Consider the following 18,276-nt stretch of genomic DNA (forward strand, 5'->3'; position numbering starts at 1 on the left):
CCTTCTCCTCTTCCTCCTCCTCTCCCTCCTCCTCTCCTTCTCCTTTTCCTTCTTCTGCACTGGGGATTGAACTCATAGCCTTCATACTAAGCTATAGCCCCAGCCCTTTTTATGTTCTAAAACTCTGCAAATATTTCCTACATATCATCTGTTGGCCCATTGTGTTCTAGACACTGGAGGTAAAGGCAAGCCAGTCCTCCTGCAGTTTACCCTCTGTTCAGTAGACACATGAAAACCACAATAACAGTATGCAAGCCAGAGGACGCAGATGGCGGTGGTGGCACCTACTGTGAAGACAGGCAGCTGGCTAAGGGAGAGAGTAAGCAGGACTCTGTCTGTGCTATACACAAATGTTCCCCTGAGGGTCTGGGAGAAGTGGTTCCCCTTGGCTTCCTTTGGGCTGTGTGTGCTCAGGGAACAGAGAGGACAGTGGGCTGGAATCAGTGTGTGTGGAGAGTAAGCCATGGTTGTGGGGAATGGGAGACACACCCCAGTACCTGGGTCTGGGGAAGGGTTTGGCGTCTCTCTACATGTGGTAGGGCATAGAATGGTTTCACAAGGAGAATGGCAAAGCACTGCCCCTCAGAGAGATGACTCTGGCTCCAAAGTGGGAGAATCTCTTGGGTGGAGGATGAAAGGAAGCAGGCAGACCTATTAGAAAAAACAAAAACAAAAACAAAAAACATGTTTTTCTTTATAATTTACCAGTTCTGTGACCTGATTTTCTCCAACTATACCATGGATTAGTGATCTCCATGTGCTTCTGGTATTTAAAGATACAGCTTTTGTGTACTTGTTACCTTTTCTACAAGGGTCACTGTTTGTCAAACACAGGGCCCAATCTTACTCTTCTTTAATTCCCAGCACACTCCCTTGTGCTGTAAGAGTCCGGCTAGATCAGGAGGCCACACATGGGCACATGCCTGCCTGTGTTAGCTGTTCTCCGGATAAGAGTGCTTGGATGTGTTCATGCCCTGCAGAAGTTTTCTCTGGGCTTCTTGATGAACTTGCTTGCTGGGGATTTTACCCTGAATGTAATAGGCAGCCATTGAGGGCTCTTTTAGCAAAGGCTGATTTTTGTGTTTTGGAAATTTCACTCAAACAGTGATGAAATGATTCAGGAAGGGGCAAGGAAAAGAAACAGATTGACACATTGATTTATTAGAAAATCCCCTCTGGTCATGATATTCTAGAGAGCCCTTAGGCAAAATCAGAGACTTGTGCCCATGAAGAAGGAGCTCATTTTTTCTGGTATAGAAGTTTGAATCTAGGGGCGTCACACTGAGCTATATGACTTCATTTTTATTTTGTTCAAGTTCAAAATTTTGAGATAGGGTCTTCCAAGTTGTCCAGGTTGGGCTTGAGCTTGTGAACCTCCTGCCTCAGTTTTCTAGAGTGCTGGGATTACAGGCGTGCCCAAAACCACTTCTGTGGCAAGCCTTCAAACACTAGGAGACAGAAAGTGTGAGACTCCGCTTATTTATAGTTGGGGGAAATGAGGTACAAAGAGACAAAGTGACTCATGTGCCAAGGATTTCTGACTTCAAGGCCTCCTCTTAGCTAATGTGGATACCAGATTCCATCACTTAAGGAGTCAAGTAGGGAGAGGGAGAGTTTCTGCTTGCACCACAATGGAATGGAGCACAGGGAAAGGGGAGGAGGAGCGGGTATCCTCTGCAGAAACCGTGACAAATGCTCTGATACCTTAATTTTGATACTCCCACAATCCAAAAAGTGCTAAAATAGGCTGCTGCGCCTTGTTACGAAACCAGAGCAGATCAAACAGAAGAAATAAGCAAAACTTGAGCCAGCTAGAGGATAATCCTTGTGGAGAGCATGCAAATCCAAGCGAAAATAGATCAGACATTTTCCCAAGAGGCACAGCACTCGGAGATCCTGGAACCAAGACTCTTACATAAAAACAGAAAGGAATGAGGTTGGGAGGAGGGGGTTACCTTCACACTTGGAGATAGCAAGTATTGCCAGTAGAGTAAGGATTGAGATCCCAACCAGCTCTCTCCATTCTGAGCTGGTGGTCATCTCACTTCCTTATAATTATCCAGGGCCAAACTATTTGCCGTACAGAAAAGCAAAAGAGTGGGTGCCATCAAAGCAGTCTCAGAGGATCTTTGTGCATGTTGCCCGCACGCACACACACTGCTTTAGGTGTGTGAGGTCTTCCCTTTACTAAGCAGTGTGAACCCAATAGCATTCTTTTAATATCTGCACTTCTGCTGTGATTCAGAGGCACAGATTAGGGAACCCACAAGCAGCCCTAGCCTTGTCCAACCCCTTTATTTCACAAATGAAGACTGAGATCCATGGAAGAGGCTGAAAGATCTGAGTCAACCTTCCCCCAACTGCAGGACACTCTCCACTCCAGAAACGAAAACTGTCTTCTTGATACCTGTGTACTAGCTTCTGTTCTCAAGTATCTATTCTCAAAAGGAAAACAGTTGAAGTCTAGACAATTTCCAACACACTGCTTTGGCTAGGGCCTGGAATCTAGGCATACTGATTAGTGAATTTCTGAAGATTTTTAACTTTGGAAATTTGGTACTACCATGATAGTAACACAGAGAATCACTCATTCAATAAATATTTACCGAATGTCCATTATATACTGGAATGTTCCTTGGTCCTTTTTGTAATTTTAACTTCTGAATTTCTCTAATTGTAAGATGCAGGTATCATCATTCCCCTATTTTTCATATGGGGAAATAAAATTCAGAAAAGCTAAGAGACTTTCTCCAGGTCACAGATTTTAGAAGAGCAGACTTTGGATTTGACCCTCTGTTGGGTTCCATTATGCTGGGTGCCTCAGATGCACTATTTCAGATGCTCTCCCAATCTGGATTTTTCTGGACTCATCCTCTTCTGGGCTGGCAAGTGAGTCTATGAGCTCAGGTTACACCCAAAATTTATAAACCCCTCCGGGAGCTCAGCACAGCGACTCATGAAAGCTGAACTGGACTCTAAACAGGTCCAGCTGAGATCCAACATTATTCTTAATTGTGGCCGGACCTCCTGGAGGAGTTTATAAGACACATGCTTGCTGACCCATGGGAAGGCGATACTTTAAGGGTCTAGATGTAAGAGGGATGGACTCAGGCTTCAGAAAAGTTGTCAACTGTGGCATAGTCTCAGAAAAAAAGTTTGCTGGCTAAGGTCCTTCCACATTGTATGTGAACGTGCTTTTTCACAGTCGACCTGGAGAACTTCCTACACGGAACAAGAATTTCCTCTAGTGTTCTCGACAGCATTCTGTTTCTGTTTCAATGTCTCTAGGAACTGGGAGTTCATTACCTTCCAGACTATTCTAATTGTTAGAAAGGCATAGACTTCATGTTGAGCCAAAAATTGCCTTCCGGATGTGTCTATGCTTTGGGTGCTGGTCTGCTCTCTGGTTTACAAAGATGGAGTCTACCTCCTCCCTACCCAGCAGCCTGGTGGGTATTTAAAGAGAACTTTCATTTTTTTCTACCAGTGTTCCCTAAAGTGCACTCATTAGAATAGTAGGTTTCCCTGATGTTACCAGGTGTCCTTACAAAACAAACACACAAAACTCCATAAATAGCATTTGTGGACAAGTCAGGTTAAACCAGGTCAGCCAGGTACACTTCCTGTGAAAATTCTCCAAATACAGACAGTGTCACCGCAGAGCATGAATTATAAAAGAGTGTGGATATAATTTCCCTAACTTTTGATTTTAAAACCTTTTTCTTTGTTTCTTTCCCCCTTTTTACCTCCCTCCTTTCTTCCTTCCTCCCTCTCCTCCTTTTTTTCCCAGTGTATCTATGATTATTTTCTGTATATACTGTTAGAAATTTTTGCAAGATGCCTTCCTACACAAATTGAAATTCTTATTATTGTTTCTAAGGTAAGAAATAAAGATCCTTTAACTATTTATTTTAAGACATTAATGCTAAGATCTTTTTCACTGTCTTTGCCTTTCTTCTCTGTTAGGACTGTCAGATTAAAACAAGAATGCCCAGTTAAATTTGAAATTGAGATAAACAAAAATGTTTGATATAAGTATAGCCTATGCAATATTTGGGACATGTTTTTTAAAAAAGCTTTGTTGCTTACATGAAATTAAAATATATCTTGGTTTTCTGCATTTTTATTTGCTAAATCTGACAGGAGAGCTCCCAGTGCCACCTTCCCTTGAAAATGAGAACCTCGGAATTGGACAGAATGTTTCAGAGACGGATCAAAGCCCAGACTTTGAAAACTTTGGGTGCCACCTTAACTCTGCTTTTCCCTGAGACATTTTTAAAGGAGAGATAATCACGTCTTAAAAATGGATGATTAGATACCAATCTGAGCTTGACAGATAGCAGATCTTTCTGAATCTAACGGTAAAACCAGCAGCCAGTTTCCCATCCCTCACCCACCCCTATACATAAATATATTTAAGTTTTCTTGTATGTTACTGTTAGGGAATTAATCCAAGCACTATTTATAACTTCATTTCCATTGTCTGTCTCCTCCTTTAGACTGAAAGAAATTGAAAGACAGGGAGCAACTATGTTTGTCTTGGTAACTGCTATATCCCTATAGGTTGTGGTATGTAAGTGTTCAAATTTTTAGAATGAATGAATTACTCAGAAAGTTGCTTGGAAGGTTAAATGAGCCAGATAAATTGACATTCATAGGTGGAAAGATTGCCAGACCTTTTCCTCAAGGTTACAATTTGTCATCCACCCCAAACTTTCTCATACCTATTACTGTACAATGCTGCTTACCTGTACTGAAGGCCATTCTGTTGGAAGATGTGGTGCAAAACAAGAATATCTAATTGCTATGAATAAAATAAAACATTTCAACTAACACAAGCTGTTTTCAAGAAGTTGAATTACTTCCTGGAGCCTGCAATTTTTACTGAGGTGTGGAACTTGGCCCCTAAATCAGTCTGGGCTGTCTCCAATGGGTGTGGGGTTGGGGCACATAACATTGGGTCTTCTCACAAGAAACATCCTGCTTCAAGAGGAGCTGAGCAAAGTGAACAAGGACAGCCCCAGAGGAGGCTGAGCAGTCACAGTGTAGACATGGGAAGCAGTACGAAGGGTTCTGTAGCCTTTCTTTGCCAAGGGGGCATCTGGGGACTGGACACGAACTGCTCCTAGCTTTTGTCCTTAGCCACAGTTGACCAAGCTCACCACTGCACACCCCTAGCAGGAGCTCACCGGAGCTGAGGCTTGTCAACATTGAAAGCAGCCTGGGGACTCTCCCTGGAGTAGGCAGTTACTTATCTGTTGCTTGGCACCTGTGGATTCAGTGTGTTGGGGAGCTAACCCTGACTGCACAAGATGATAAAATGTGGCAGAAAGCAGAGAAACATAGTGAGGAGAGCCTTCAGTCTTGGGTGGTTCCTGCGTCTGAGCCTGAAGACCTGAATTCCCGATCTAGCCCTGCCCCTATTAGCTCCCTGTCCTTAGGCAAGTCTCTCAACCTTAGTCCTCAGATCTGTAAAACCAGGACAGCCAAGCTGACCTTAGCGTTCTTAGGATGATTAGTCAAGACAGCAGATATAAAATCTCTCCGGAAACTTCTGGATGCAGGGTCAACCTGAGGGGAAGTTACTAACTGTCTCCCAGGAGCACTGTGGTCTTCAGCAGCTTGGTGGGTCTGATAGCTGGCTGCCAGGACTCATGGAAGACAAGCCAGATGGGGGTGGGGGAAAGAAACCTGTCCCTTACTCAGCCTGAAGCAAAATGAAAACTTTATGGAATTGCTTTTAGTTATGGAAGAAAACATGTTCTGAGCTCCCACTGAAAAACAAAATGTCAGTGGGTAAGAGATCAAAAAAGATCTCTTGGGAACATCTTTATGTCCTGAGGACGTAATTCTACATGAATGTTACTATTGATTCCCTTGTTACTGGCTCTGTCCAAGGCCCTTGGAGGCTTTGCCAGTAACTGGGAGTCAAATGTGCACAAGTAAGTTCTATTTCATTGAAGGGAGTGTAATGTAGGATGTTGTGCCTGATGAATTACTTGATACTTCCTCTGCTGTGAGTTGCTACACCTATAGGAAGGAAATTTGTGAATGTAAGAAGATGTGTGCAGATGTGTTTACTGAGCCAAGGCAACATGGATAGTTGTCCTGATTTGAGCAGGATGTCCTACCTGGTTTTGTGCATTTCTCCCTCAGTGTCACATCACAGATAGCAGTCATGTAAGGGATGCATTACTTTCAGTCCCAAGGAGGTTCTGGAGACCTGTGATTTCCCCAATTGTCACTATGTTTGTTACTTTTTAGTAGCTGATGCTGTGTAAAGATTACTCCAATGTAGCTGCCAGAGGCTCTGCTTACAACTCTGGGAGGGCACAAGGCAATCTTTATGCAACCTGACCTGCCCATCCTCCGCTCCTTGCCCAGGCCAGGAATAGTCAATGATCATGCTCTGGAAGAAACCCCACCTCGTCACTGGCTGCTCTGAGCCAAGGCAAGGAGGAGCAGAGGTGCAGGCACATGCAGGAGGCCAAGCAGCAAAGCTCAGAGGAAGGCAGAGAGCGTCCTTCAAATCAAATGCTTCCCTAGTTCTGTCTCCAGGGACTGCTTTGGTCTGAGGGTACTTGGTGAGTAGAGAGTTCTCCACCTCCCCACATCCACAGGACTGTATGTACTATGCATAGTAGATACCACACTTGATCTTAGCCAAAAGACAGAGAAGGGATGTGAACTGTGCATAGGAATGTGGAGGCAGAGTTTAAGAATGAATAGTGTTATGATTTTAATGAATGTACACAAGTGCACATAGGAACCTGTATGTGTACAGTTGTCTCTGTGAAAATGCTTTTGGATGAATAAGTACATCTTCAGAGATATTCTCTCAAAATACAAATCTGATCTCTGCTGCAAATACATCGAATGTGCTTAGGGCAAAAACCCAAATCTTTAATGCAACCTAAAAGGCCCTTTATGTCCTATCTCCTTCTTGCATGTTGTACCCCAATGTGCCCCTCCTCCTTGTACACCAGCTACACAGACTTTTGCTTAAGCTTTTCTTACACAGGAAATTTTCTTTGACCAGAAGACACTTGCACATGCTTTTCTCCCCGTGTGGAATTGGCATGTTCCTTACTGTTTTCCTTTTCTAGGAGTTAGCTAGTCATCCTTCAGCGCTTTTCTGAAATGTTATTTCTCTGGAGGAACTTTGGTTGCCTACTCAGAATTAGTTAGGTCCCCTCAAAATACCCTGTATCTCTTTCATAGCTCCTATGTGAGTTGCAACTTTGTATAGATTTTTTAAAAAATATAGATTTTTAAAAAATGATCTTTTCCATTACATGCATACAGAGTAAAGATAAACTGTCTTCATTCACCTACTGATCTTCGGTATCTAACAGTCGGTGGTGCATAATGAGAATTCAGCGGACATGTACTGAACCAAGGGTGTACACACATACCTAAGGACAGGGGTCAGCGTGTGAGTCTGTGTGTACTCAGGGGAAGGATGACTGTGATGACATGGCATTGCATGCTTGCTCACATGGAGCACACAAAAGCATGCCTAAGGATCCCCATGTGTCTTTGTGCCTTAGGAGGATATTTGGGTATGAGTGTGCCTGTGCCCTACGTGCTTACACACATTCAAAAGAAGCTTTGTGCACAAACACCTACAAGAAGTCGTCTGTCTTAATGTATTTTCTGTCACTACGACAGAATACTGGAGACTGGGTCATTGATGAAGAAAAGAGGTTTATTTGGATCATGGCTCTGGAGACTGGAAAATCTAAGATTAGTTGGCTGCATCTGCTGAGGGTCTTATGGTGGTTCAACTCACAGTGAAAAGGAAAAGGGCAATTAGGTGAGTGCCACAAGAAAAATGAAAGCAAAAAAACAAAACGCAAAACAAACCAAAACCAGAAGGGCTGCCTCACTTTACAGAAGTATGTGCTCATGAAAATAAATTCACTCCCTCAAGAAAAGCATGAATGCTCCTTCACAATGTAATTATAACTGATTACAAGCCTCACCTCCCCCACCATCTCAATGGCAGTCATATTTCAACATGAGCTTCCAAGGCACAAAAGATATAGAAACCAGAGCAACATCCATGTAAGAGTCTGTGTGTGTGTGTGTGTGTGTGTGTGTGTGTGTGTGTGTGAGTCATGCTATTTTTTTCTGCAGGCAGGCGGGTTTCTTTCACATTTCTCAGTAGGAGTGTTTATGTACCTTCAGCAGAATGATTCGTAAAGACCTTAGCATGATCCGACTTAGCCCAAAGCAGACAGTGGTGAGGAAGGAGCCCTGGACTAGGAAGCTACCACCAGGGCAAATTTTTTCTTCTTTCAGCTGCTACCGCTTCACTTAATACAGAAGATTGGGGACAAAGTGACAAGGCCACTGTTGGGGGTGATTAGCTGATTAGATGCCATGTGGTAAGAAAACACATTTTCATGTAAATGCCACTTGCTCAAAGCACTTTATCATCACCTTCCTGTTTTATAGTTATATGTTAGTATTTATAAATTGTTTTCACCTACATGGTTCTAATGGCTAACATAGGAAAACTGGGATTCTGTTTATTTGACAGTGACTTTGCAAATGTACACAGGGTCAGTTTTTATATGAGAACACATGGACCCTGGAGCCGGAAGCCGAGGGGACATCACTGTGATCTCCAGGCCCCCAAACTGCGCTCTATGGGACACCTGCTATAGAACCCTTCAGGAAGTCGAGGCAAAAATGCAATTTTCTGACCTCTAGCTCCAGTCCTGTTAGATCAGCATCTCTTGGGGATGTGGGGTTAGGGATGGGCATTTTCATAATCTCAGAAGTTCCCCTCAAATTATTTTTTTCTGATTTTTAAGCTCTGGGATCCGCTGCAACGAAATAAAATAATGCCGAGGACTTCATGCCAAAAGTGACACCACTAACTCTTCCATAATTCTGTGGAAAGATAGGCCTTCTGCGTTTTAGGTTCATAAAGGTGTGCCAAATGTAGGTGAGACTTTGAATTTATAGAGTGACACTATGGGAAGTGAAAGAAGAGACAAAGTCTGCTTGTGAGCAGAACATATTGTTCTAATATATAGTATGAGAACTGTATCACAAAAAGAAAAAGAAATCCCAAACCAAACCAAAATCCCACTAAGATGTGGTTAGGGTGGTCTGTCATATTTATAGATATCTAAAGAGCTTTTTCTTAGGAGAAGCACGAGGTGGTGGACTACAGAGAAAACTGGGACGATGAAGAAAGTCCCCAGACAAAGGCAGCTGTACCTTTTGGGCACAGGCGTTAGGTTGCAAAACCAATATGGTGTTGGTAAAAAGCAAGCAAGAATTCCCTAGGATTCCATTTTTGCTGTGTCACGGGTGTTGTTGTGACTTAAAACCTGTTTTCTCTTCTTGGATAAGAGCAGATTTACTAACTCCAGTGCTCCTCTCATAGCACTGGAACAAACAAACAAACAAGCAATCAACAGGCCAGGAGAAGCTGTCCTCTCTTGGCTTCTCATTACCCTGCAGGGTGACCCCAGCTGCTGGGAGCCTGGTTCACCGCCAGTGCACCAAGCAGTTGCAGCTCTGTCGTGGCCTGCCCTGCCCTTGTACTTTCTGATGAGAAACTTCAGATGCTGGCACAGACCTGGGCTGAGAAACGAGAAGAGCTTCCCATTTCTAAATGTCAAGAGCTTCCTGCTTTGAACATGGCGAGTTGACTCAGAGAAAACCAGTGTACTGCTACCCTGCTACCAGTACCTCCCTCCGTCCTACCTGGCAGGAGTCCTTCCCTCTAGCTGTACCTGGATGATGGTAAATAGCCTGATGCAGACTGACAGTGCAGTCTGGTTTCCTGGTTTATACCTCGTCACACCTACCTGGGTGGCATTGGCTTGTCCCTTAGTTCTGAAGTTCAGAAATTAATCTGTGCCTTCAAAAATAATCCCTGGAGAATCTGGGTAAAGGAAACTATTGACATGTCCTCTCAATTCTCCCCTACCCCTTCTTTTCCCCCTGGTTCTCCTCAGGGGTAAGACTAGGGAAGTATCCTAGTGGCAAAGCACATGGTTTGTTGTGTGATCTTTGACAATTTCTCCTCTTCAAGTCACAGTTGCCTTATTTATAAAATGAAAGCAAACACAACAGTACTATTTCATAGAGTTACCGCAAGTGCATATAACGAGACTTGCCAAATGCATTGCTCAGCCCCTAGGCAGCACTCTGTGTCTATGTGCTGTTACCAGGAACACAAGAGGTGCTTCACTGGAGTAGAAACCCACTCACGTGTTTCACAATAGGTAGATGTTGGTCACTATATGACTTGAGTAGATTTACTTTGACACAAGTGAACAGGCAAAGTTGGAAGCATTCAGAACCAACCAACAGGGTTCAGAAAGAAGCCTGTCCTGGAAGTTCAGTGATTAGTTTCCCATGCTCTGAATGCAGGTTTGGCAGGGCGCAGGTGCAGAGAATACTTTGAGCAAAGTAGGTATATAGATAACTTTTTAATCTACCAGCAAGGGTAGGGGGTGGTGTGTCATTTGTTTAATTTACAAAGTCTATACCTCTACAAGCTTATTCCTCAAAATGTGGTCCATCGGCACCCGAACTGGGGGCACCCGAACTGGGGAAAACTCAGGGTGTTTGCTAACTGTAACAAATTGACTCCAGCTGTCGGGGAGTGGAGAATCACTTGCCCCTAAACACTGGGAGCTACCAAATAGTCTAAATCACCACCCAGTGGGTCAACAGAAATCCTGATATCTGTATCCTATGCTATATGAAAACATGTTAGGGGCGTTTGTGAAGGTATCAGCAGTGGATTCCAAAGAGCCCAAATAATCTAATTCCATTTTTATTTAAAAATGTCTTTATCTATTTGATAGGTACATTTTGAACCAAGATCAGAAGTTTACACATCAAACTCAGCAGTGATTTTTCTCTAGGTGGTAACATGATGTAGGCTTTATCGCCTTTTGTGCTCTTACATACTTTATAAGTATCTGTTACTCTCTAAAAGAGAAAAAAGTGTGCCATTAAAATAAAAGTAATTTGGCCAGCTGTGTGGCAGTAATGACTTCCTGAAATCTTATAGAATTTTGGAGACAGGAAGTAAGCACGAGAACTCGCATAAAGCCAAGTACTTCTCCCTAGAGATGACAAAATGCCTAGAGAAGGCCGGTAGCCTGCTGGAGGCTTCCTACCTGTGATGTCAGCGGCTGGGCTACCACCGACCCTAGGCCTCCAGGCTCTTAGGCCAAAGGGCTTTGCAGTGCTTTGTGCTGGCCGATCCCTTCCTTCCGGCTCTGCAAGGGTGATGACGGAAAGACCACAGGAAGTGCGATGATTCCAAGGGTGGAGAAGGATGTAATAGACTTTGCAGAGAGGACTTTGCAGCTCTCAGTATTCTCTCTTTGGGAGTTAGTAGGTCATTTGCAAAAGGCATGGGAAGAGCAGCTGATGAAAGGTCTAATAGTTTGGAAAACTGCTTAACCTCATTGCTCTATTTCTGGATGTTCCCCCAAGGCCAAAGACTGTTCAGATCCTGATTTGAACCTGGGAGGTTTCCTGATGAGGAATGCAGCAAAACCTCTGAAATTCAGAGGAATAGGAGAGAAGACCAGCTGGAAATAGGGACCAGTTGGATACTTTTTAAGGATGTTCATGTTTATTACTTTCAAGGATACAGGATCAAGATATAGAAGGAGCTTAGTCCAGCCTTCTGCAGGAGTCTTTGTGCTTCCTCCTGATGGGGATTCTAGATGCTTACAAAGACAGACTGCTTACTATACTGACAGGCAACCTATTCCATTCTTAGAAAAGTCTTCCTTCACTTTAGCTGGCATTTGCCTTCCTGTAAGGTTATGCTTGTCTTCTGGTTATCACCAAGAACTGGCATCTCCTTTCCCCCAGATGGCCGTAAAATATTTGATTAGTTGTGATGCACTGAACAGTTCTTTGCAGCATTCTCTTCTGCAGGCTGACCAGTCCCAGAATATTCAACCATTATTCATATGATAAATAGCATCAGGTCTAACAAGAAATACGAGGCCACCTCTGATTAGCCGATAAATTCACAGCTACATACATTTAAATCTGAGCAGAGGTTGGACACCACCTGTATTGGCCTCATTATTTTACAGATGAGCAAACTAAGATCCATGGAGGAAAACTGTCTTGCCTGATTTCGGAAAGAGAGACCAGGGGAGGGAGAGAGGGAGAAGGAAAGAAGGAAAGGAGAAAAGAAAAAAGAAAGGAAAGAAAGAAAAAGGAAAGAAGGAAGGTAGGAAGGAAGAAAAGAAGGAAGAGACAGACAGACAGACAGACAGGAAGGAGGTTGCATTGATACCTGAACCCTAGTTGTATGGCTTCCAATTTAGAGTCCCTTTCACCTAAACCCATGTCTTATTATTCATAAATCACTAGCTTTTCTTAAGTTTTTGAAAGTGCTTGAGAAGTTTGTTCTCTTAGGTATTTCAAAAATTCTCTCTTCCAAATTATACTTGTGCCGTCAATAAAGCAGGGATTAGCACTGAGCTGGACTTAGGAGAGGTTATACTGTCAATGAAAAGTATCATTCAAAGTGCATTAATCCTCCTTGCTCTCTGCTACCAGTAAATCAATGCCCTGGCCTTAGAATTCCAGCTCAAAGTGGACAGCGCATGTACAGGGCCACCTAGGTCAAATTACCCCAAGGTCCAGCCTCTGTTCAATTGCATTCAACTTCAGAAGTGGGAGTGTACCTGCCAAGGTGCGGGGAAGGCTCTGTTTCTGTTCTACTCAGCTATGCAGACTTTCATATCCTCTTTTCAACTTGGCCTGGCTCTCAGACAATAAGATGAAGCAAAAAGTCAGAGGAGCAAACGAGGCATTTCAGTGATTAGCTTCCTGTCCCAGTCCGGGGCCACCCTGCAGTCACATGCTCTGGAGGGAACATTCCTCCCTGCCCCAGCCCACAGCCATCTCCCTCTTCTCTCAACAAGGTATTGCATTTCCAGCTCTGCACTTGTTCTGGCACACGTGAGCAGCAACCTCCCACTCTTTCCTGCTTTGCGTGATACTAGCTGCACCAACCCTGGAATCTCACAGACCTGGGTTTGAGTATTGAGTCTGTAGCTAGCTGGCTGTATGACTTTGGAAAGTTACTTAGCCTTTCACTGCAAGATGCAATATGGATATCAACCAGTTCCCCCAGGATGAATGCAATTATTCTGTACTGCAAACACATATTAACAAAAAGGAAAAAAAAAAAAACCCCAACAATCAGAGTAAGAGTAAAGTAAAATAAATATCCCCCAAAGAAAATTACTTAAACTTTCTAAACCACAGTTCCCTCATGTATCAAATGAAGACAATTATCCTACCCATATCCTAAGATTGACATAGAAGGTGTCCAACATAATCCCTAACACACAGTTAGATTCCATATCATGTGTCCGTTCAGTATTATTAATGTAATGGTCCAGAAAGCTGATAAACCTATACTTTCTCATGTTGCACACACGTGTCCCATGAATACCCCCTGATGATTCTGGTCTAGGCTCTATTCAGCAGTACGTTCCCCATGGGACATATTCTAGGCACGGTGTACGGAGGTCTCCTATGCCCAACTACCCTTTCCCAGATTCGATCCTCCAGTGTCTGCCTGGGTAGGCAGGCCTGCCTTGTCCTGCCACTCCTCACACTTGTCAGCTTGCATCTCAGAATGAAGTCCTCATTTGACAGCCTCTGAGGACTTGCTGTCCAGGCAAAGGAAACTTCACGACAGATGACGAACCCAACACACACCTTACATAATCAGTGTGTCAGAAAGCAGAGGGACAGAGGGAAACAACACTACACAGAAGTAAAAAGCTTTTCAAGACCCTTGAAATTGATCAGTGTTCTTGTATTTAAAATACTCCAAAATTTTGTGTGAGTGTGGCTAAACTCTCCTTTCTGGCTAGGAATTAGAATTAACATTCATAACTGATTTTTTTGACATTACATTAGATATTTGTTTAATAGACTGTACCTATAATATTGACATTATTTATCAATAATATTTATTGTCTTTGGGACTTACAAATAATGACAAGTCTCCAAATTTTTTTTTTTTTTTTGGTACAGGGGATTGAACTTGGTTCCTTGTACTTTCAAGGCAGGCCACCAAACCGCTGAGCTAAATCCCCGGCCCTTCCAACTTTTAAAAAACGTAACACTGGGACATTTCTACCTAGAATATTTTCAAATTCTTTCCATGTCATCAAGAGTTAAAAAGGGTCTCTCAGCTTCTGTAAAAGCAGAGGATATGGATTCTTGCTGAGTAAAACAAACAGTCACTATTGAAGATTATTTGTTCGTTCTTTGAACTTTGTGTTAATGATCCAAAAGAAATAGAAGCATCCACAGAACTGCATTTGCTATGTTACAGCCCCTCCTCTTTCAAAGGTGAGGGCAGAATCCAGTGACAACGTGGTGCTGGAATGCAGCTAGGTGCCCTCCTCTCAGTTCTATGCAGCATCTGTGGTTGCTTACCTGGGGGAGCTCATTCCCCTCACAGCCTTTCAGTTTCTTTAGGTGATGAGCTTTCCCAAATCCAAGACCTGTGAGGCTCTGGGGAGGGCAAAGAAGCCGGCCAGCCCATCTCGGCGGGTGGGCCCAGACCAGCAGGAGGAGAATGTGATAGAAGGTATGAAAACCTTGAACAGACGGAAAAAGCACTGCATGGCATTCATTCTCCAATTATCTTTGGAGAGTTTCAAAAACAAGGGCCTATCCTTCTCCCAAGAGGTCAGTGCCCGTCCAAATGCACTACCACAGAGCTGACAGGAAACAGGGAAGAGCAGTGCTTTACTGGTTGGGGACCTCGGCTGGCATAGAAGGGAAGGCAGAAGTGGAGTCAGCTTCAAGAGAGAGTGAAATGGCAATGAACCTTGTGGGCTGATCCTTCCCAGTCTGGTGTTGCCAAGGAGGACGATCCACGCCATGAAACCTGGGCCAAGCTCTGGCGCAGACACACAGGCAAAAATAGAAAGGGGCTGTGACAAGAAATGTGTTTACTTTTGTGATCTCCCTTCTGTGCCTCTTAACAGTATTCTAATCTCTTTGCAAACAGGCGGTGAAGACGTATAGGCCTCGCCCAAGTTGATAAATCCTCCCAAACAACTCATATACTAACCTAAAATCTTCTTACTGCCACTATCTGGACAGCTGGAGAACAAGTTTAGTAGGCAGAATGACAGAGTACAAGGAGTGCTAGTCTAGCCTGTCACTAACTGGGTGGACTTTATCAAATTCTTCTCTGTGACTCTCTACAATACAGCACTTGCATTAGTTTGAATGTAAAACTTTGTTTAGAGATTCAAAGTTTATATCAGTAGCTATCTGCTAGGGACAGTTGCATGCCTCAGGGGTATTTGGCAATGTTTGAAGATATTTTTGGTCTTCCTGACTTAGGGGTGCTATTGGAATCTAATGGGTACAGGCCAGAGGTGCTGCTAAGCATCTGAAAACGTAATGCATGGGACTGCCTCCTACAATGAAGTGTTAACTGGTTCAAATGCTAATGGTGCTGAGGATGAGAAACCTTGGCTTACAGTTCAGGGCAGAGAGTCAAGGGGAGAGGAGTGGGACAGAATTGAAAAGGAAAGGCAGTTAAAATCCTTTTTCTAGGTAATGAGGTATTCACAAGTAAAATGTTTTCCAGCCTTGTTTGCTCTGACCAATGCCCTCTGATATTCTCTAGAAATTATAGGGCTCTGTTTGGACAGCTTTTGCCCAAGAACATCTTCATCTGGAAAATGACAAGCTCTGATGCAGTACAAAGGGTTCCACTATAGACACTGCAAAGCTGTAATATATACACTTTTTAAACAAGTGGAACTGGAAGGTGGTTGGTGGGTGTACGCCGAGGAACAAAACATATGCCCAGAAGTCTGTTTGTATGAGTCAGGGTTTCTGAGGTAACAGGATAGAATAACAACTGTAGGATGAGCTGAGCTAAACTGAGAACAGGTGAGAGGGATATGGGCACCAGTGTTGGAGAGATACAGGTTCACAGCCATGAAAGGGTTAAGCAATCAGTGCCTGCCGTTCTTGTGTCATTCTACACTAAGCCACTGGGCAGTTATTACAAATAGTTACCTGTGGCTTCCAGTGGGAGAGGCAAGGACACTCCAGTCAAGGGTTTTTGGAGAAACAGGTGCAATGAAGTCATGGTCAAACAATTTATTTACTGTAAACTTTAGACTTTGCTCAGGAAAACAACTGAAGCTGTCCCTCGAATCCCTGCCTACAGCCCTCCAGTAGAGCAAACAGGAGCGGGAGGGGGGGAGTACATGTTCACAGCTGAAAGGTCTGAGATACTCAGGATTCTCAAGTCCAAGGGTGCAGAAAGGAAAATCTCCTTCAGATACAAAATTACCAGCAGCAATACATTACCCCTAATACTTGAACAATGAGGTAGATACAGAAAAATCATCAAAACACAGACTCGGGTCCTCCTAGTTGAACACCCTTCAGACATAAACTTACAAGTTCCAAGCAAAGAGGAACTGAACTGTACAAGAAACAAATAATAACTCAAATGTTTTTCTTTTATACAGCTTAAAAAATTAAAAAAAAGCAGAGGGATACCCTCCTCCTGCAACTCTCTATACAGTTTTGTTCTAAATTTATTACACTCAAGTTAAATAGTCTAGTGTTCTGTTGAGGGAAGGAAATTTTAAGAAGTAGAAAAGCTGCATTACAGCAGTGAGTCATTCGTACTACAGTTCCTCCCTTGTGAATCAATGCTATCACTAGGCACAGTACCTGGACAGTTCACAAAGTCTCCTGTGCCTGGGGGGTCCTCACACAGCAGTTCCCTTTCTTTTTCTTGCCCCTGGTGACATGCACTTGGCTCGCTGGTGTAGTCCGTTTTGCAGTTGCTGTTGCTGGAGTAGCCATTCCCAGAAGCCTTCAAAGAAGACCTGCGCAGACACAGCAGCTCCTGGAAGGCAATCCTGAAATCTGGGCTCCGGCAGTAGATGAGGGGATTAAAAGCAGAATTGACATAGCCCACCCAGTTTAGGAGGATGTAAACTTCCTTAGGGATGAGGTTGTCTCGAATCACGTGCACGATGTTGACAATGAAGAAGGGCAGCCAGCAGAGGGTGAAAGTGCCCATGATGATGCCTAAGGTCTTGAGAGCTTTGTGTTCTTTCAAGTAGAACTTGGAAGACCTGCGAATTCCATGCCCACTCCGCCCATCCTGTTCCACCTGGCCAAGATTTTGGGTGTGGAATCGGCCCTCCGATCTGTCAATTTTTTGGAGCTGTCTTTTGGCCACCTGGAAGACCCTGGAGTAGACAAAGACCATGACTACCAGGGGTACGTAGAAGGACACGATGGAGGAAGCAATGGCATAGGCTTGGTTCGTGAAGAAGTCACAGCAGGTCTCCTTGGCATAGCAGTTGATGGCTTCCTGGTGGGTGGCCCGGTACCAGTGCATCTGGATGGGCAAGAAAGACGTGAGGCCCGACACAACCCACACCATCAGGATGACCACCCTGGCCTTATTCTTGGTCAGCAGGCTCTGGTACTTGAAAGGCGACGTAATGGCAAAGTATCGATCCACTGCGATCACACACAGGGTCTCGATGCTGGCGGTGACACACAACACATCAATGGAAGTCCAAAACTCGCACCAGAAGTTGCCAAAAGTCCACATTTTCATGAGGATGTGGCTGGCCCCAAACGGCACCACTGCAAGGCCCATAACTAGGTCGGCACAGGCCAGTGAGGTGATGAAGTAGTTGGTGACCGTCTGCAGGCGCTCGAACTTGGCAATGGCCGTGATGACCAGCACGTTGCCAAACACGATGGCCAGGACGATGAGCGACATGACGATGGCCATGCCCACCACCCATGCCTCGTCCCGTTCCTGCGTGACGTTGTGGTCCGGCGCTTGGCTTGCGTTGGGCGCCAACACGAAGTCGCTGCCGTTCCCAAGGTGCCCCATGGCGCGCAAGGGAGCAGGTGAGGGCAGGAGCTGCCGGCACAGCGGCCGCGCCTCAGCGGGCGCCCCTCCGGCGGGGCGCTGCTGGCCGCGGGAGGACGCCTAGAAGCCTCATTCAGCGGCCGTGGGGTGGCTGTGGAGGGGCGCCTCCGGCACGCTCAGCTTGTGGGGTGCTCTGCCCGCGCGTTCCAGCCTGCGCCCTGGAGAAGCCGCCTCAGAGTGCGCTCTGCCCGTTATGTGCACAGGACTTTAGGGAACTGCCCTCCCGTGACGTGAGCCAACTTTCGGCCAATGGGGCTCCGGCAGCCCCGGAGGGGCGAGGCGCCGCTCCCCTTCCCCGCCCC

General features: G+C 44.6%; 1 protein-coding gene across 8 annotated transcripts in view; it reads right to left on the bottom strand.

Moving 5' to 3' along the window:
- The window catches only part of Adrb2 (adrenoceptor beta 2), a 31,525-nt gene extending 13,388 nt beyond the window's left edge, over nucleotides 1-18,137 (bottom strand). For 4 of the 8 annotated variants that reach the window (XM_010627107.3, XM_033766733.1, XM_010627109.1 and 1 more), the window contains exon 1: nucleotides 16,747-18,137. In XM_010627107.3, coding sequence (XP_010625409.1) covers nucleotides 16,747-17,935 — 1,189 coding nt within the window. In that variant the 5' untranslated portion in view covers nucleotides 17,936-18,137. Of the gene's footprint in view, nucleotides 1-497; nucleotides 652-1,381; nucleotides 1,449-16,746 lie in introns of those variants that run through there. The other 4 variants (XR_780806.1, XR_780808.1, XR_780807.2 and 1 more) reach the window with 2 other exon arrangements.
- Between the last annotated feature and the right edge of the window lie 139 nt (nucleotides 18,138-18,276).

Source organism: Fukomys damarensis, unplaced genomic scaffold, assembly GCF_012274545.1.
Source record: "Fukomys damarensis isolate Sample0158 unplaced genomic scaffold, DMR_v1.0_HiC HiC_scaffold_3, whole genome shotgun sequence".
Classification (NCBI taxonomy): domain Eukaryota; kingdom Metazoa; phylum Chordata; class Mammalia; order Rodentia; family Bathyergidae; genus Fukomys; species Fukomys damarensis.